The following is a 21,604-nucleotide window of genomic DNA, read 5'->3' on the forward strand; positions in this document are numbered from 1 at the left end:
CAATGACTTTAAGGCTGCTGTCTGCAGTTTTATTACCGCTGAACTGCGAAAACATCAGGAAAAGATCAGGTTTGATTTTCTGTGTTTTTCCATCTGTAGCAAGCATTTTAATAGGAAGAATGACGAATATGGATTTTTGAAGTCTAAACAAGTACATTCTTTCCTAAAAAACTCTTAAAACTACATTCCGTATATCAAAACTATAAATTTCCACCTAAAACCGTTTTCTTTCACAGTAAGTTGTAGACTTTTCTTGTGACATGTTATTTTCAAATTTCCAGTCACTGTTGATTGTGGGATTTTTTTCATTTATTTGAAATATGTTTGGTATAGAGGATAAACGTAGATGATGTAAGCGAATTCCTTTGAGTGTGGGGTCCCAGGTTCATGTCTTCTCTAATAACAATGTTTTAATGAAGCAAGCAAAATTGCAGCTGTACGTGAGTGGATTTATATTGGGGGATGCAACTGATAAACACAAAAGTGTGGCTGCAAGCTATTTCATAAAGCGGTTAGGACAATATCCTCACATTGACTCCATATACTGTATGACTGCTAGAAAAAAAGATGAGAGATAGATAGAACAAGTCAGTCATTTTATTTCATTTGATCTCTTTACATGATAAATAAAATGTGTCTTGCAGTCAGCTGAAGGGACAAAATTCCTGTCCTGAAACATGCCATGATATTGACAAGTGATATTTAAATTTCGTCTGGACTTGTCTAATTATATATGAAATATTCCTAGAGGCAGTGTCAGTGCATGCATAAATATACATCTGAGTCTGTGTGTGTGTGTGTGTGTGTGTGTGTGTGTGTGTGTGTGTGTGTGTGTGTGTGTGTGTGTGTGTGTGTGTGTGTGTGTGTGTGTGTGTGTGTGTGTTGACAGCACTGCTTCTCAGCAGCTTGGATTTACCTTGTTAATTCGATGTCATTTGTATATTCTCTCCCAACTCCCCCTCATCCTTTCCTTTTTCTCTCCCTCTCCGCCTGCACCCCTTCATCCCCACTGGCCCACGCTCTTATTTATAATTCTATTGTGCTTCGTCTCGTTGTTTCACTCTAAACAATCCTGCTCTCCAATTCCCACCTAATGAATTATGCAACGCATTCTGGGCCACATCGCAAATCGCTGGGCTTTTTGTTTTGCAATGAACTGCCACTAAACTTCCCTTTCTGTGTGCCTATAAACACCCTGCGATCTTTTCAATCAAACAAACCTTCACAACGGACTCTGGTTTGGACCGCTCACTCACTCATATGTGTCATCATATTGTCACATTCACCCCTGTTTATTTCCTGACCTGCACTAAAATAATTTGTTTATGTCATTTGCGCTCTTGTAATCATCTTTTCTATTAACCCACCACTACGGTGTTGTAAATAAACCGCTTTTCATTCCTTCTCTGTGTGTAACCATCCTGCGCCCTGTGCTGGCTCCACACACATACTGTATGTCTTTCCCTCTTTTTTTCCATTCCCTCTGCCCTCCATCTCATTTCAGATCAGTGTTGCGAGCCCCCTCCAACCGGACGTGGACATCCCACTGCGCAGCCCATCCATACGGCGAACGTCATCGGAGCTTCTCTGTCACTGTTGCTGTGCTTGTGTCTGTATTGACATTGCTCCATCTTCACTTTGCCTGGAATGAGCCCAAAAGACTAAGCCCCTACCAATGGCTCACCATTGCCCTTTCTGGTGGCATTTTTGTCTATGCTTGTGAGCCGATCTCCTGTTTCACTAGCCTGGCCACCCTCCATGCCAAAACCGGCCTTGCGCATTATTGTCAACAAAGGAAGAAGAAAAACTGAGTGGCTAATTTGTTCTCTACCTGTAACAGTAGCAAACCAACCATGAGTTTTATGTTTAATGAGCTCCTTTTTGCTGGTGTTTACAAAGAACAGTATAAGCCACCAGCGTGAGGGCTTTTCCATCTTCTGTGCATCCACAGGCTCTTTTGTTTTGGTTTATTATGACTATGGGAAATGTCAGCAGTTGCATCGCTTGAGAGAATGCATTTAATGATGTTGCTGATACGCGCACACAGAGATATAGAACGCAGCACTCATTAAATGGAGTCAAGTAGGATTTCAAATTGATATGACTTTTAAACACTGGTATCATAAATCAAACAGGCCAGCTTTCTGTTACCCGTAATATGAGAAACATAAAACAAGGTTTCTCTCTCCCAGAGAGTCAAAAATATAATGCACATTAATTTTCATTCTCTGGGTACACCTCTGGCAGAGATGTTGTTGTGCTTCTTTATTATATATTCTCAATATTGATGAGGAAGAACATGAGTAACTGGAATCGTGCACAGTCTGTGAATATGGAAATTTGTGTAGAATGTTGCTGCCATGGAGGAAATGGAGTATGTGAATACAGTGAATTAAGCTAACAGTCATTGTTACATGCAGTTGTACAGGACTAAAATAAGCTGAGGTCTACACTACCATTCAAGAGTTTTGGGTCGGTAAGACATTTAATAAAAGTTGCACTTATTTGATAAAAAAGCAATATTGTGAAATATTATTGTTTGAATATACACTCCCATTTAAACATTTGGGATTAGTAAGATTGTTAATGTTTTTTAAAGAAGTCTTTTCTGCTCATCAAGGCTGTTTATTTGATTAAAAATAAAGAAAAAAACTGTAATACTGTAAAATATTATTGCAGTTTAAAGTAGTGGTTAAATTGAATATACTTTATTGAATTTATTCCATTCATTTTCAGAAATTATTATAATATGCTGATTTATTATCAGGATTTCTCAATGACTAAAATTTTAAAAAGAACAGCATTTATTGAAAATAGAAATCTTTTGTAACAATATACACTACTGTTCAAAGTTTTGGGTCAGCAAGTTTTTTTCTTTCTTTCTTTCTTTGTTGGAAAGAAATTAATACTTTTATTCAGCAAGGAAGTGTTAAATTGATCATAGTAAAGACTTATATTGTTAGAAAATAATTCTATTTTGAATAAATGCTGTTCTTTTGAACTTTTTATTCATCAAGGAATCCTGAAAAAAGTATCACAGATCCAAAAAATAATAAGCAGCACAACTGTTTCCAACATTGATAACAAATCTGTATTTTAGAATGATTTCTGAAGGATCGTGTGACACTGAAGACTGGAATAACGGCTAATGAAAATTCAGCTTTGCATCACAGAAATGAATTGCATATTAATGTATATTAAAACCTATTTTAAATTGCAATAATATTTCATAATATTACTTTTTTCTGTATTTTTGATTCATTAATTAACTTTGATAAGCATAAGAGACTTAAAACATTACAAATCTTACTGATCCCAAACTCTGTAATTTATTCCTGTAGTAGCAGTCATTACTCCAGTCTTCAGTGTCACATGATCCTTCAGAAACCATTCTAATAATTTGTAAAGGTTTTTTTTAATAAATAGAATGTACAAATAAATAAAAATACAGCATTCATTAAAAAAACTAAACAATTCATTAATTTAAAAAAAATCATATTGACCTTAAACATTTGAATGGTAGTGTATGTTAACCTTGTAAAATAGTGAAAATGGACATGCTTCACTTTTCTTGACTTTCTAGATGCAGTATTGCAATCTTGATTTGATAAAGTGGTGAAGTGGTGTAGTCAGTTACGTGAAGCTTATTTATTTCTGTTATCAGAAGAGTACATTTTAAGATCTATTAAATGTGAAGAACTATAGATTGTGCTTTTCTCATGCAAGATGTATGAAAAATCTATTTCAATTAATGTAAAATCAGAGTAGAAATCTGTCAGAATTTCTCAAATAAACTAGCTTACTCTGATGCAATAACTACAGCCTCTTAACTCAGACTCCTAACACTAATCATGACTTATCCTTGAACCTGTTAGTGTAGAACTCTGACATACAAAGCAGTTTGTCTTCATAGTTTGGTTTATTACAGGTAGCCCAATGCACAAGCATTGAATTATCTGAATCCTTATCTCACACACAATAGCTCGAAATATTGACTAGTAACGCAGTCAATGAAAGATAAACCTATTGATTAAGTCTTTGTCAATGCTGAAGAGCTGTTTAGGAGAATTGTTAATGACAAGGTTGCTTATTTTTAACTTAAGCAATGAAAACAGGAATTAGTGATTGATCTTATGTTTAGGTAAGATGTCTGACTCTTATCCTCATCATCTCTTTTGGAAAAAAGGTATTGAGCTTATAGGGGGTGAAAAAAGGTTACAAATATTCCTTGGTGTAATGTGTTTATTTGCAGTCGGTCAATACATTTTGAGGTTCATGCCACAGAATCACAATTAGGATTTCATAATGTTTTGCGGTTGGAAATTGTACATTTTTATCACTGCAATTTGTAAAAAAGGTGAGAGGCTTTAATACCCTCATGGCATACCTGACATAATTAAGACGATCTCAAATCAATGGAAGTCAGGTCAATAGAGACTATTAATCTTGATCATCTCTATGTGCTGCCCTCGCTATTCTCTCATTACACAGCAATAGAACATTGCATTTCATTTATGGGCATGTCAAAAACCTCAATATTGTTCTCGTTAAAAGAAAAGGCTCTAAAACAAGGTCCATTAAAGCCCTTATTTCCTAATGTGGCTTGACTTTTTATAAGATTAGAATGGTTCTTTGTTGACAGTTCCAGCTGGAAAAGATTCCGGCAAATGAAAATGGACCTGTTGTTTTACTGCTGTCCATTACAGCTGATCACACCAGCCATAAATAAGCGTTTGTTTTGGCTTTAAGAAGAGAAATAAGCCAAGACTATTCAGCTAGCCAGAGTATAGCCATTTATTCTAAAGCCAGGTGTATGAAGTCATAAATCAGAAGGTATCAGACAGTTCCTTAAATAACACAAGCAACAAAGTGTCTCTAACAGGAAAAGGAAAAACACTGCAGAGTGTTAAATATTTTTTTAACCCCTTAAGCTCTGCGGCTATTTGGGGGATTTCCGCCTGCATTTGGCCTACCTAAATTCAAATGGTTCCCCTATACACATACAATGGAGGAAATTTAAAAAAATGGTTTCATTGTATAGAAAACCTTTTAAACTACATAATATCAGTGTAATTCTTTATAAATAACATTATATAGATTTCAAATATTACAATAAAAACAAAAAAAACATAGGCGCTTTTTGATTTTTTTTTCAAAAGTTTTTTTTTGAAAGTCTATAACTCAGGATTTAGGTGTCTCAGTTCTTTGCAAATTGTTTTGTTTGATTCCACTAGGTCTCAGGATATACCAGAAAAAAGATTTTTTCATATAACAGTTTCTAATTGAAAGTTATTGAATTATAACCGAAGGGAGTCGCATTGCCCCTTTTCCCCCTTTTTCCCCCTAAAAGTGTCCTTCTGTTTCTTTGCAAAAACAGGCTTTATAAAGCACATTATTGAGAATAGAATAGAATAGAATACTATTTTACTATGTACCATAGCACTTTTCATGATAATTGACTGAATTATGTTTCATTTTTATGTTTGCCTGTGTATTTACTGAAACACATACTGTACTTTACTGTCAACATTCAATATACACTCAATACATAGCTTAGCAGATTGTTTTGGTGTCCTTTACGTTTCAAAGTAATTATAAGAATAAAACAAACCTGAATAGAAGCACTGTTATACTTATAGACGCGCTTATGAGCCGCGGATCCTCTGCTCTCCATGGAAACGGCCCGTTATTTATTCATTTAGCGTCTATTTTGGATAATTGAGACCGCTATATTCCTCTGAGACGCCAACAGACGCATATCTCCGGTGTAAGAGTCCAAAAACTACATATCCCACAATGCCCGGCACCGTCGAAGCATCTTTTGTGACCCGGAACCTCTCCATGGCTCTGGTTCTTCTTCGCGTCTGGAGAGGCTGAGCTGTCATCGTTCACACCTTGGAGCAGCACGGCATGCGGTCGGAGGGTGTAATCTGATCTACTGACACGCTCTAAGTGCAGCCGCAGACACACACACACCTGCTTGAGCGGCTCAGAGCGCGTTTGGAAAGCCGCGCTCGAGCGCATCTGGCAAAACAACGGTTTCTCAGCAATGGTGCAACGCAGAAACGTGAAAATGGTCTTGTTTGAAAGAAGAGATCCTAATCTAAAAGATAAAATGGAGTTTGTGGCTATTTGCGGCTAACTGAAGCAGTAGTATGTGGAGGAAAGTAATATAATATATCATCATATTCTTCAAGTATATTCTGACATCGCGATTCAATTGAAGATTATTTGATCTGTGTTTGTCACACAATAAAATGATTTATATGGTCAGATTCTTGAGAATGAGCACTTTCTTGTGATATATGATTTGTCTGTTTTGAGAAAAATATAAGAAATACACATTCTTTGTAATAATTCTTCACAATTGTTAGGCGGAAATTTGTGTGTGGAACAACATAAATTCTAAGCACAATTTGACTACTTTATGAATCATAACTAAAAGTTATGGTATTCCTAGTAAAGAGGAGACTCTAAGCTTTCAAATGAGACCATTTATGGGCTGATACTATATGAGGAAGGTCATGTAAATGAAGCAGCAACATTTTGAAACACTTTTTTCCGCAGAGTTTAAGAGGTTAAATGGCTTCATTTCAAACAAAAAGTCTGTTTTGCAGAAGATACAAAGTCATACAGGTTTGGAACTGCATTTGTGACCCTGGACCACAAAACCAATCTTAAGTATAGCACAGGTATATTTGTAGCAATAGCCAAAAATACATTGTATGGGTCAAAATAATAATAAAAAAAAAATGTAATGCCAAAAATCATAAGGATAGTAAGTAATGATCATGTTCCTGCCATAAACATATATAGTATCTCCCAAAAGTGAGTACACCCCTCACATTTCAGCAACCATTTTAGTATATCTTCTCAAGGGACAATACTATAGAAATGAAACTTGGATATATTTTAGAATAGTCAATGTGCAGCTTGTATAGCAGTATAGATTTAGTGTCCTCTGAAAATAACTCAACATAGCCATTATTGTCAAAATAGCTGGCAACAAAAGTGAGTACATCAGTATGTTGTTTAACCATGCAAAGCCACATGTCCTATTCATCATGTTTATGTTTTTGTCTGCTTGACAGGACCATACAAAGTTGTGTATCTTGTATTAGAGCAGTTCAAATTTGGTGCTTTAAGTACAATTCTCTCATACTGACCACTGGATGTTCAACATGGCAACATGGCAAAGAACTCTCGAATTTAAGAATTAGAATTGTTGCTCTCCACAAAGATGGCCAAGGCTATTAGAGGTTTAGTAACACCCTGAAACCGAGTTACACTGCAGTGGTCAAGGTCATACAGAGGTTTTCCAAGATGGGTTCCATTCGGAAAAGGCCTTGCAAGGGTTGTTTAATGAAGTTGAGCACTCATTCTGTGAGTCAGGTAAAGAACCTGGCTTCAAAAAACAGATGCATGAGTGCTGCCAGCATTGCTCTAAAGGTTGCAGAAGTAGAAGGTCAGCTTGTCAGTGCTCAGACCATACGCCACACACTGCAACGAGTTGGTTTGCGTAGGTGTCGTCCCAGAAGGAAAGGAAGGAAATCTGAAGCTGGCTCACAAGAGAGCCTGCAAACAGTTTGCTGAAGACAACCAAGAGCATGAATTACTGGAACCATGTCCTGTGGTTTGATGAGACTATAAGATAAACTTGTTTGGCTCAGATGTTGTCCAGCATGTGTGGCAATTCCCTGGTGAGGAGTACCAAGAAAATTGTGTCTTGCCTACAGTCAAGCACGGTGGTGGTAGCATCATGGTCTGGGGCTGCATGAGTGCTGCTAGCACTGGGGAGCTGCAGTATTCACTTTTTTGCCAGCTATTTTGACAATAATGGCTGTGTGTTGAGTAATTTTCAGGAGACACTAAGTCTATACTGATATACAAGCTGCACATTGACTACTCTACAATATATCTAAGTTTCGTTTCTATAGTATTGTCCCTTGAGAAGATATACTTAAATGGTTGCTGAAATGTGAGGGATGTACTCACTTTTGTGACACACTGTATATCAAAACCTAATTTGGATTAGTAATATGCATTGCTAAGAACTTTATTTGGACATCTTTAAAGGTGATTTTCTCAGTATTTAGATTTTTTTGCACCCTCAGATTTCAGATTTTCAAATACAGTAGTTGTATCTCCGCAATAGAAAGCTTATGTATTCAGCTTTCAGATGATGTATAAATCTCAATTTAAAAAAAAACTGACCCTTATGACTGGTTTTGTGGTCCGTGGTCACATTTTCATTTTCGGGTGAACTTTTCCTTTAAAATGGCAGCTATTTATTATATTAATGATGTAAGTAAATGTGATTTTGCTGTCTGAGAATTAAGCTTAATCGTTTGAAACATACAGAACAACTATCATCATCAAAATTATTTTAGATCCTCTATTTGAATGTGAAATTCATAATGACATTCACTGGAATTATGTTGCATTTGTACATAACCAAATAATGAAATGGTTACTGTAATGTTAATCTTCATGAATGCACTACAAGTCTCAGAGAATTCTATTAAAAGTATGGAAAAGTGACGTCTAATTGGTGCCACTTGACACCCATTACATTCGTTCTGACCCATCAGTCCAACCTCATGCAGCGCAAAGACATCTTTGCCACTGATAATGGCTATCCTGACGGCAGTCGCTCTATTAATCGTTTAACGGCTAGAGGGTCCCTTCTGATCATCAAGCATAGCGTCTTAATGAGCGTCAGAGTCTTTAAACCATCATTATGGAGTCATGCTTGGCTTGTGTCCTCTGTGTAGGTAGATCAAGGGTTGCTGGACCAGCATAGGGCGAGGTAGAGGAGGAGGGGGAGTCTTTAAACTCGAGACCTTTTCCATAATGGCCAAAGCTTTAAATTACCTCAGGACTGCAGAAGGAAGCCTTTCAGCCTGAAGATAAGAAAAGTGTCTCGTTTTATGGAGTGCTCTTTGGGTTTTATGGGTTGATTAGAAAAAAGGACCAAACTGTCACTGGTCAGCTCAATGTTTTCACTTAATACAACCCAGAAAGCTATAAAAGTGCCATTTTAGGAGGACTAGGTGGGTACTTTGGCCGTTTAGTAGCTTGTAACAAAAAAAACTGATGTTTTTTCATGGCACATCTACTACTTTTGGCAAAACATTTGCTTGGCTGTTTATGAGGGCATCATTTCCACAGTATTTTACTATCCTAAGACAAAATCACACCGCACTGATAGACTCAAGTTGCTCAGATTGCAACAGACAGAGTTGGCGGGTTTTGTCAGATGAGTGCGTTAGCCCGGTCAGCATCTGTTGCCGTTGGTCTGTGCTTAGTTTTGCCTTTTGAACATGTTGAACCTGCATTTGACAAGTCTTGGAATGTCTAAGAAGGGACGTGCTGTACTCTGGTGACTGTCGGCATTGATCTGCGTCTGTTGTGAACTGGCATTAAAGCCTCCCTGACAGAGACTACTTTGGTTTGACTGATTTACAATCTTTAGACTTCTTCCCGTCTCCGTTTGACATTTAAGTTATCATGAAATTGCATTTGCAACCCTATTTTCTACTTTAAATTATTGCATTTTTGAGTCAAACTAAATATAAAGTGAAAAAAATTGGTCCATCAGAAGTTGATTGGATCATGAAAAATGATTTCTTTATCAAAAGAGTCAAAAAAAGTCGGGACTGATAATGTCAGCCCAGAGGTAAAAGTAATTTCAGAGTTAGAGAAAGTTTGTATATTGTGATTAAAGATTACCAAGCATTTTTGTTGGAATAACTAACACTGATAGTTCACAATGAAAGCAAGAACAGGTATTATGAAAGTAAATAAAGTTCTATTTTGATTTCATTTTGACTTAATGGGGCATAGAGACCACAATACACATTTTATTTCAACAGATATGCAAGTGTATCAAGATATCAAGAATGACATCATGCAATATATTTGTGTGTGTGTGTGTGTGTGTGTGTGTGTGTGTGTGTGTGTGTGTGTGTGTGTGTGTGTGTGTGTGTGTGTGTGTGTGTGTGTGTGTGTGTGTGTGTGTGTGTGTGTGTGTGTGTGTGTGTGTGTGTGTGTGTGTGTGTATCCTCAAAGTTTTTTTCTTTTCAAATTAAATGTAAATGTATGTCCCAGTCACATTTTCTTGGTTAAATAAAAGTTACTTACACTATACACTATATATAAACTATATATACACAATATATATATATATATATATATATATATATATATATATATATATATATATATATATATATACATTATAAATATACATAAATACTGTCACAATGGAGGCATCATGAGACCTTCCCCCATTAATTCTCAATTACCCCCCAACAAACTCACCATATGGAGGTCTGTTAAAACTCTGTGGGCTCAGGAGAGGCGAGAGAGATGCAGACTTTTGCTGTAACTTTACCTGCTAAGTGGTTTATGTTTTTGTTATATTTTATAATATTGGCTTTGTTTTATTTTTGTACTACGGATTTTTTTCTCATCCAATATTGTGAGGGGACACTGCCTCCCTTGCATCCTCAGAGGATACACACCTGATATATACGTATGTATGCACACCATTTCAATTTGATTACACTTGAGAAAATGTAATATAATCAAACTATAAGGGTAATGACTGTAGCACTTTGAGAGAGAGACATTACTTGTTCTTGTCATAGCACATCAAATGCATTTGCCAAGCATTTCCTGGGCTATTCATGATGTAAGGGTGTAATTTCCATGGTATTTTGCTATAATCTGAAACCCCCTCATAACAGGTTTACTCTGGTTTGACTGAAGTCTATTTTTAAAAACTTCCTGTCTCCAGCTTTCAGCATTTATTGGTGTTGTCAGTGCAGAGGTAAGTGTTTGGATGATTAAGCAGCGCAGCTCAAAAGCTGAGGGATATACAGTACTTCAACCTTAAAGAGAGTGCATTAATGGGGTCTCAAACACTCCTGTTGCCTGTACTCAATGCTGGAAGTTTTTCCATGTAAAAGTGTTACAAACTAGAAAAGCGTGGATCTGTTTAAGCCCTACTAAGTCATGTATCAGTGTGACACAGCCATTAAGCTCCACACATGATTACAAGCTTCATTACCCTGTCAATCATCTGCTGGGATCCCACCCACAGACCTCCCTTCAGTCCAGACACAATCAATCGAGCATGAATTATTGCTTCTCATTCCTGAGTCTCAATCACCGTTCACTTTATTAATTGAGTGCGTTGAACTCAGATGCGGATGGATCACGCCCATTTGTGGAACTTCAGGATAAGTGATATTAACGAGATGCTAAATTGAGCTTCTAATGATGTTATAAATCAACAACAAATCAGCTATAGGAGCAGGGACACATTTCTCAGGGAGAGCAAGGCACAAGATGGTGAAAAACAGATGTGTTGGCTGATAAGTCACAATGGAGGTGGTCATGTGCTCCATGCATCAAAAGTAAAACCACAGCAGGGTCAATAAATCCGAGGTTCGTGTATGAACTGATATGCTGTTGCATGGTGACATTTGAAAATAGTCAATAGATCATGATGGACAAATAATCTTCCTAATCTGAAGTTTTGATATCATAAGGTTTAAATATAGACAGTTAAAGAGTTCCTTCTGTTGTTGTTGGTTATAACATCTGCAATATTAAAGGGATAGTTCACCCAAAAATGAAATTCATTAAGTAATCAGTTGTCATTCCAAACCCCTAAGACATTTGTTAATCTTCAGAACAAAAATGAAGATATTTTTGATAAAATCCCAGAACTTTCCGACCCTGAATAGACAGCAATGCAACTACCACATTCAAGACCCAGAAAGGTAGTAAGGACTTTGTTAAAATAGTCCATGTGACATTAGTGGTTTAACCATAATTTTATAAAGCTACAAGAATACATTTAATGTGCAAAGAAAACAAAAACAATGTTAGTTTTGTGTTTATATATGTTGGTATACAGTGGACAACATTTGAAGTGGATTAAAAAAGTTGTCCTAAAACAAGGGTATTGATTAGTATAGTTTTTTTTTTTTTTTTTCATTTTTATTTATTAGTATTAGTAGTTATTTTACACTGCATAAGTGGTAACCTGAAATTGATGCCTTCAAGAGCTATTTCTTCCTGATTTAATCCATAAAAAGTAGTTTTCTTAAGAAAAATTAATGTCTTTTGGTTGATTCAGTGACATTAAATAATATTTTGCTTGAATAAAACCAGACAGCTACTGAATTGCTCAATGCTCTCTTTCTTTTTAGTATTCCTGTCCTCCTCCCGTCTAATACATGTCGCTTTTCTCACTCTGATGCCCTGTCACTGTGTCCAGATCAAACCACAGACTTCTGGGATGCTTTTGCTAATGGCAGTGCTACGTTCAACAACATGTGTGATTGATGTGTTTAGAGCAGCGGCATTGCCCAGAATGTTCCTTCAAAATGGATGTTTGCTTCTGAATAGCTTCTCAGACAGCCTCATTTCCTCATGCAAAGTCTTTTGAGTTTAAAAATGTCACCAAAGTTGCATCACCCTAAAGTTCTTAATGCAAACTTAAAGGGATAGTTCACCCAAAAAATGAAAATTCTAAAATAAATTACTCACCCTCATGTTATTCCAAGCCTAGACAGCAATGGAACTGATATGTTCAAGGCCCAGAAAGGTAGTAATGACATTGTTAAAATAGTCCATGTAGCATCAGTGGTTTAAATGTAATTTTACGAAGCTTTGAGAATACTTTTTGAGTGCAGAGAAAAAATTGTACAATGTTGTGTTGTTGAGGTGCATCACTAAGGCTTGTGTCTTTATCCTGTCTCAGCAGATTCGCTGTTCAGCGGCCTAGGTATGGGCGCAGTGGTTGGGCTGGGGTTAGCTGGCTTGCTGCTGCTGCTCGTGCTAGTGGACGTCAGCTGCTTCTTCCTGCGCCAGTGTGGCCTGCTTATGTGCATCACCCGCAAACTCTGCAGCAAAAAGACAGCCACAAGTGGCAAGAGCAAAGAGCTAGAGGAGGGCAAAGCTGCCTACCTGTGAGTATCCCTTCTACATCAAGTATGCATTTATTAAACATACACTTTTATCCAAAGAGATTTAAAAATAAGTTACATAAGCAGAATACTTTTTCAAGCAACAGGAAATTCATATGTTACTTATTTAATTGTTATATACAGTTGTGGTCAAAAGTTTACCTCCCCTTTAAGAATCTGCAGAATGTTAACTAATTTACCAAAATAAGAGCGATCACACAAACTGCATTTTTTTTTTACTGACTTAGAATAAGATATTTCACATAAAAGATGTTTACATATTGTCACAAGAGAAATTAATAAAGTAAAAAAAAGTTTACATCCCCTTGACCTGAATGATCCACAGTTTTGTTTTTTTTTTTTGTTTTGTTTAGTGATAGTTGTTTATGAGTCTCTTGTTCGTTCTGAACAGGCTTTTAATACATGTTTTTTTTCCTTCTGAAGCATCAGTGAGCATTTGAACCTTCTGTAATAGTTGCATATGAGTCATTCAGTTGTCCTCAGTGTGAAAAGATGGATCTCAAAATCATACAGCTGGAAATGGTTCAAATACACAAAAATGCTGGAAAACCAAAGAATTTGTGGGACCTGAAAGATTTTTCTAAAGAACAGTGGGCAGTTTAACTGTTCAGGACAAATAAGGCTCTCATAAACAACTATCACTAAAAGCTATGGATCATTCAGGTAAGAACACAGTATTAAGAATTAAGGGGATGTAAACTTTTGAACGGGGTCATTTTTATAAATTCAACCATTATTTTCTCATGTGGACTATATGTAAATATCTTTTTAATGAAATATAGCTTTCAGGTCAGTACTAAATAAACAATAATGCATTTTGTATGATCCCTCTTATTTTGGTAAAGTAATTAACATTTTGCAGGGGATGAAAGGGGGGTGTAAACTTTTGGCCTCAACTGTAAGTTAATTTATTTAATGACAAATTCAGTTTAATGTTTCATTTAATATGTTAAAATCTTCAAAATACTAAATTGGGTGACACCTTAGAGCAGTGATGGATAAAATTAAAAATGTCAAAAATATAAAAATGTAATGTTCAGGTACATGATACATTTGTTTCCTGGCTTTAATTCCCATGTACATTGCTTTTCAAAAGTTTGGGATTGGTAAGATTTTTAATGTTTTTTTAAAGAAATCTCTTCTGCTCATCAAGGCTGCATATATTTGATCAAAAATAAAGAAAAACTGTAATATTGTGAAATATTGTTACAATTTATAATACCCGTTTTGTATTTGAATATACTTTAAAATATATATTTTTTCCCCTAATGCAAAGCTGAATTTTCAGCATCATTACTCCAGTCTTCAGTGTCACATGATCCTTCAGAAATCATTCTAATATGCTGATTTATTATGAAAGTTGGAAACAGTTGTGCTGCTTAATATTTTTTGGAACCTGTGATACTTTTTTAAGGATTCTTTGATAAATAATACATTTAAACACTTTCTTGCTGAATAAAAGTATTCATTTTCTGTTAAAAAAAGAAAGTGCTGTTCTTTTTAACGTTTTTAAGAATCCAAAAAATAGTTTCACAGGTTTCAAAAAAAATATTAAGTAGCACAAATGTTTTCAACATTGATAATAAATCAGCATATCAGAATGATTTCTGAGGAATCATGTGACAATGAAGACTGAAATAATAATATTCTGCATTGCATCACATGAATAAATCATATTTTACAGTATAATAGAAAACGATTATTTCTATTGCTTTTTCTGTATTTTAGATCAAATAAATGGAGCCTTGATAAGCATAAGAAACTTCTTTTAAAAAAACTTACTGATCCCAAGCTTTTGAACAGCAGTGTAAATATAAGTATTGAAATTCAATATTTAATGTAAAAAAATAAAAAAGCTGGCAATCATTTCCACTCCAAAAAAATTGTTGTAGAAATAATTTACACTTACAAAGAAACATGCATTGCAATAAATGTAACATTTTAAAGTAGAAAACTGAAATAGTTTTTTTTTTTTTGTAAACCATTCTCAAATGAGAGACTCGGTCAGATATCAGTTAAGAGGAAATAACGTGTCACATAAATTATATAATATCATTAGTTAATTTTTATAATGAGTACCACAAAAACTTTATCTTACACTGAAAGCAACATAAAAGTAATATTGCCTTACACTGGCTGTAACAATTTGTCATCAGTTGACAACAAGACAAGCTACAAAGTCCTCAAGTTAACCAGAAAGTGGCCGGATGTGACAGAGCAACAGTCATACAGTAGCAATTAATCAATATTTATTTATGGACCATGTGCGTCAAAGAAGTATTTACTGTATAGACTTATCAAGTATGAATAACTTGTTTGACTTATGCAATCTGTGGTTTATTGCTTTTTGAGTTGAATAGTATGTGTTTTGACCCTAGTCAGTGTCTTCATGGTTCTTGACACTTTTCTACAGTAGACTTTGTCCTTTGGTTTGCAGGGTGACTGATCTGTAGTTATGCAGTGCCAGTCTGAATCTTTCCCAGCTGGAAAAACTCCTGCCAGGTTTTCTTGGTTAAAAGTTCAAAGAGATTAAGGGCTGTGATTGTCTTCAGCTCCGATAACAAGCAGCACGGCTTTGATGTTCTAGCACATAGACTGTGGCGTTCATCTGATATGCGCTCTGTACCTTCCCAGAAGCCCAGGCCTAGGCTTTAATAATGCTATTAGAGTGATGATGATCCCACTGAACAGAGTCTGGTTCCTTTCCAATGTCATGTGATGAAGAGCCACACTGGGGTTTTTGAGATAACACGCAGACGTGACCGGGCGTCACAGTGCTCACTATGTGACCCAAGAGGATCACACAAATAACCCATGAAAAACATACATTTATAAGCCAGGGTGACATTAGAGTCGACTTAAAATGTACTTTTACATCCATAATGTGATTCCCGAATGAAACAGAGTAGAAACAGGGATTGATTTTTTTTTTCTTTGAGAATTGGTTGGATTGTGAGAAAGGTTTTTTTTTTTTTAAACAGTCTTTCATGGGAAGGAGTTGAAAAAGCAGGTGAGTTGAGCTGAGAATTAACACATTAAAGCTATAAAATTTTTAGTTGAAGATTGCAAAGACAAACTTCTTTTCTTAGAAATAAGATTCACTGATAACAATGGTGTGCAGTGCTTTTTTTTTATTAAATGTAAATTCATGTTCCAGTCACTTTTTTTGGTAAAATAATTACACTACCAGAATAAAATTATATATTGTATTTTTACATTAACTATGTAATTACTAGGCTATTTTATTTTTTAAGCCAAGTATAAGTATTTATGAACTGATGTTCATTTTCGGATCATCAGTCATCAGACCTCGGTAAACACTGGTCACAGATGCAGAGATGTACCTTTAATTTCAACAAGCTGATCATATAAAGTGCATGTTATTTTTTTTAGATAAATAGCTGAAATTATTAAAATAACCCTATTTAAAGGTTTGGGAATCCTTGGTTCTTAATACTTTGTGTTATTACCTGGATGATCTATGACTGTTTTTTTTTTTTTTTTGCTTTGTTTTGTGATGGTTGTCCATTAGTCCCTTGTTTGTTCTGAATCCTCCCGGTCCTGCATATTCTTCAGTTTTCCAGCATCTTTTGCATTATTTGAACCCTTTCCAGCAGTGGCTGTATGATTTTGAGATCCATCTTTTCACACTGAGGACAACTGAGGGACTCAATATCAAAGTATTTAAAAAAGGCTGAAACATTCACCGATGCTCCAGAAGGAATGCATTAAGAGCCGAGGGGTGATTTTTATTTTTTTTTATTTGAGGATCAAGGTAAATTGTACTTCATTTGTCTTCCAGAAAACATAAAAGTATCTTTTGTTGCTTCTGAAGGGCAGTACTAAATGGAAAAAAAAGATATTTCAACAAAATAAGAAAAATTCGGACATCTTCATCCTGTTCATCCCCCCCCCCCCCCCCCCCCCTTTTTTTAATCATTGTGTTTGAGTCCTTCAACTGTCCTCAGTTTAAAAAAATGGATCTCAAAATCATAGAGTCACTGCTGGAAAGGGTTCAAATATGCAAAAGTATCATGCATAAAATGTATCATGGTGAACAACCATTTTCAACATTGTTATTAATAAGAAAAGTTTTCTTAATTATCAAATCAGCATATTAGAATGATTTTTGAAGGATCGTGTGACCTTGAAGACTGAATGGCTGCTGAAATTGTAGATTTGCTATCGCAGGATTAAATTACATTGTAAAATATATACATTTACTGTAGATATTCATTCCAATAGTTCAGTGCTTGGTACAAACCTGAGCCCAAACCTCATTTTCAGGCATTTTCAATAGTACAAAAGTTCATAAAACCAACCAAACAAACCGACCTGTGGTGACAAATGGACTCTGGTCTGCAAAAAGCACCCTAAGTCTCAATTTTCACCTCATGGGACCCACAGTATCCAGTTGTTAATTGAAAATGTGTTTTTGTCAAACCTGTCAAACTGACCACTGTGCACCTTTTTTCCACAGGAAATTGCCACTAAAAGAGGAAAACGGCAAGGAGACGCTGAAGCCAGACACGATCGAGATCAAAGTTCACGGTGACAACAGCCTACACATGACACAGGAGGACAGTAAAGCGTAATGGAGGCCCTGCTATCCTCTAAAAGAACATGCAAAGTGAGCCACCCGGAGACCAATAGCAAGCAAACTAATGAGAATACAAGCAAGAACACGCCAACCAATTGTAAGATCCTTTGTTAGAGACTCGTCGTCGGGTATCAGAAGAGGCCACGCGATAACTGCTTTGTGAAACATTTTTCGGAGGTTGCCGCTCAACAGACAGGCTCCTGTTTATTTGTGCTTGTTCTTGCTTGTTTTGGTTTTTTTTGTTTTTTCCGTTTTTTATTTTTCAAGGCTTTGCTGTTGCTTTGAGTCTGATTCTTTGTTACTTGAAGAGGTTGGGTTTACGCCGTAAGTTTCATGTTTTCTCTTGCTCTCTCATTCTCTCTTTCTTTGGGATCCGGCTGTTGCACTTTTCCAGTGTGGTTGAGCAAACATTGCTTTTTATGGCGTCATATCACTCGAAATGATACAGTACACTTGGAAATCCCTCACCTCCTTTTGCAGTCTGTGTTGTAGTTTTGGATAACTGTTTGGGTAATGTGTTTATTTTCTTGCCTTCTTGCCACTATATGTCTCGCCCAAAATGCAAAGAAAATACGAATGCTTAGTAGCAAAGCGAGGATCGACCACACTTGACCTCAAACTGAGTACATGGTCCATGGGTGGCCCCGGTATTGAGAGCTGACACATGCCCAACTCTTCGGCTTGAACGATGAATTTCTCATAGATTACAAGTGTTTTTGTGGATGAAAATATGTCAGTGTTTTCAACGCTATTGTTTCATCAGAATCAAAGGAGCATAGTCATACTTTCATGTCAAGATATTTCGGAAACAAAAAAAGAGTGCATTTCCTTCGGAAGTGTGTGAAAGTTTGTAAGTGGGTGCATCTGAGCATGGATGTGTTGGATGTGTGTATTAGCGAGCATGGAGTGTAGAAAGAGAGCGTGACGTGTAAAGAAAGCAGAGATTGCGAAGTCTCACGTGAATATAAGGAAGCGTTATAAATACCTATTCAAGTACACCAATGTAAATATACTTGTTATTTCTTTGGAACGTTTCACAAATGAAAATTCATTCCAGTTTCTGTCTTAGTGTCACACATAACTGATTATGAATTATGTGTATCAAAATTGGCTATCTTTCAAAAAAGATATTCTGTCCAACTGACTGATGGTTATCATGAGCTAAAGAAGGGCAGATGCCCAGGAAGATGGGTTCAGATGCATCACAGAGGTAGAGCTATAAAATGAGCTGTTTTGCAAACCAAATCCTTTGAGAGATAAAGCTTTGGTTATATGAGGAATCAGGGATCTGCAGGGTGCAATAATAAGGATGGGAATGTCACAAATGCTTAGACGCATGCTCATTTTACCAGTCAGAGTTTGAGTATTAAGTCTTGAGATCCATGTTCATGTTCACTTTGGTTTGGGCCAACAAATTTCTCCAAAACAAAAAAGATTTTTGCATTATTTCAGCATTGTGTTTTATACACAATGGGTCTCCACATTCAGCGCAATAGAACATTGTGGAATGTTGCCCATTTCTTTTCAGCAGACTAAAGGGAGCACTCCATAAGCCCAACTGTACTTGTGGAATTCTTGTAATCCAGTGTAATTTTTCTTCTGTAAATAAAAGTGTCCCAAAATAAAAGTTTAAGCTATTTGGACTCTGCTTTTTAAGCATATAGCACGCATTTGTGTTACAGATTGCTTTTCATAGTCTTTGATGGCAACAAGAAAAAGCTGTGTTCCAAAACCAAACGAGCTGTCAACAGGCAGTATTTTAAAGCTTCACGAGAGGACATCTTTTGGATAGCTTCTAAAGCACTGGACTCAAACTCAATTCCTGGAGGGCCACAGCTCTACACAGTTTAGCTCCAACCATAATCAAACACACCTGATCCAGCAAATCAAGGTCTTCAGGATTACTAGAAACTTCCAAGCAAGTGTGAGTTGCAGCTGGTTGGAGCTAAACTCTGCAGAGCTGCGGCCCTCCAGGAATTGAGTTTGAGACCTCTGTTCTAAAGCATTGCATTCATCCTTGACTGTAAGTAAATAATAATCATAATAATATGAAGGAATTTCCTGCTATTTTAGTACTATTTATGTACTATTTTTACATTTTCAGGTTATAATTTTAGCTGACATTTTTGTAATTTTGTCTGTTTATTTTTATTTATTATTATAAAATAAAAAAATACATTATTTGTGTTTACAACACAGTGCTATTTTAGTACTATTTTTATATTTTCAGTTTCTAATTTTAGCTGACATTTTAGTAATTTTGTTTGCTTTTGTCAATTCATTTTTTGTTTGTTTTTTTGCACCTGTAAAAACATTTACTTATTTATCAAAATAAATAAATGCAGTGCTATTTTAGTACTATTTATGTATTATTATAGTATTTATTCAGAATTTTTTTATATATATTTTCAGTTTATAATTTTAGCTGAAGTTTTAGTAATTTTATTTGCTTTTGTCAGTTTTATTCATTTTTTTATTTGCACATGTAAAAAATATATTTTTATTTATTTTTATTATAAAATAAAAATACACATTATTTGTATGTACAAATCAGTGCTATTTTATTACTATTTATGTACTATTATAGTATTTATTTTGAATTAGATTTTATTTTTATATTTTCTGTTATAATTTTAGATGACATTTTAGTAATTTTGTTTACTTTTGTCAATTCGTTTTTGTTTGTTTTTTTTGTTTTTTTTGCACCTGTAAAAAACATATTTATTAATTTATTTATTTGTTTATAAAAAATAAAATAAAAACAGTATTTATTTTGAATTAGGTTTTATTTTTATATTTTCGGTTTATAATTTTAGTTTAGAAAGTTTAGTAATTTTGTTTGCTTTTGTCAATGTTTTTTCTTTTCTTTTTTGTATTTGCACCAAGTTGATTTATTGTAATTTATTTATTTTTTTATCTATCTGTCCGTCTATCTATCTATCGATTTTAGTATTTCAGCTTAAACATATTTGTATAATATAATATATATTTTTGTGTACGTTTTTTTTTTATCTAATATTTATATATTATTTTATTTCAGCTTTTTTTAATTAACAAATGACCAAAATTGTTCATGTGTTGAATCTCTTATAAACTTTGTCTTAAGTGCTGTTTGTTTGACGCACTATGTGAGTTTCTGTTGTGTAGACCATCCCTAATAAGTCATTTGTGAGGGTCCGCTTCAGTTAGCATATTGCCTGTGTGGGCATTAGACAGCAAGAATGCTTAAGTTTTGGAACACAGCCATTGGATATGTGGTTTGGGGAAAGAATGTAGTTGAGATTCAATGGTCCTTAAAGGTTCTTGTCCTTGTCCTGGATCCGGTGACCTGTGGAAATGGAGAACCAGAGTGGAACTCACACGGCTGACCACATTTGAAAGAAACCATCCACGTTTCCTTTGGGGTCCCCGCTGTGTGCTGCACCTTGAAGTGTAAGTACTGAAGAGCAAGTACAGACTCACCCGGGCATTAGTGTCCTTGGCCTTGGCTGTCCACTGAACACACATGGTCTGTAATCAGGGTGAACACTGTAGATAATGGCTGCCCAACTGAGAACAGTTTTGAGGGTGCAGACTGCGCTTTCCATAATGATTCATTCAACCCTCTCAGGCTTTCCTAAATGGGTCTGATATGATGAATGAGCAGATAAAACGAAGTTCAGCCCAGAGCGTCTTTAAATCCAGCCAACCCTATGCAAGCGCATATGTGACGTTTTGTGGTTAAAACTGAGACATTTGCTTTTTTTTACTAGCCCCCAGGTTATGCAAGTCACTTCAAAATCTAGTTCAGTTCACTACTTGCGCAAACACTGAAACCTGGAAAGGTTACAGTTTCCACCACAGTCAAAAAAATTGTGTGGCCTTCAGCAAAATGCTACGCCCACACAGATAGCTAAGCGAATAAGGGATAACATTTTACAATAAAAAAAAAACAACACATCTTAAAATTCAATCACATTTTCTGTTGTTCTGTGAGCTTCCATTAGCAGGATTCAGTCAT

At 35.6% G+C, this 21,604-nt stretch overlaps 1 protein-coding gene across 2 annotated transcripts in view; it reads left to right on the plus strand.

The window, feature by feature from the left end:
* The window catches only part of ncam2 (neural cell adhesion molecule 2), a 54,965-nt gene extending 35,739 nt beyond the window's left edge, over nt 1-19,226 (plus strand). Inside the window, exons 10-11 of one of the 2 annotated variants that reach the window (XM_073845773.1) lie at nt 12,779-12,986; nt 17,485-19,226. In XM_073845773.1, the coding sequence (XP_073701874.1) occupies nt 12,779-12,986; nt 17,485-17,599 (323 nt within the window). In that variant the 3' untranslated portion in view covers nt 17,600-19,226. Of the gene's footprint in view, nt 1-1,504; nt 3,809-12,778; nt 12,987-17,484 lie in introns of those variants that run through there. The other variant, XM_073845774.1, reaches the window with a different exon arrangement.
* The last annotated feature ends 2,378 nt before the right edge of the window (nt 19,227-21,604 follow it).

Source organism: Garra rufa, chromosome 8 (assembly GCF_049309525.1).
Source record: "Garra rufa chromosome 8, GarRuf1.0, whole genome shotgun sequence".
NCBI classification, from domain to species: Eukaryota; Metazoa; Chordata; class Actinopteri; order Cypriniformes; family Cyprinidae; genus Garra; species Garra rufa.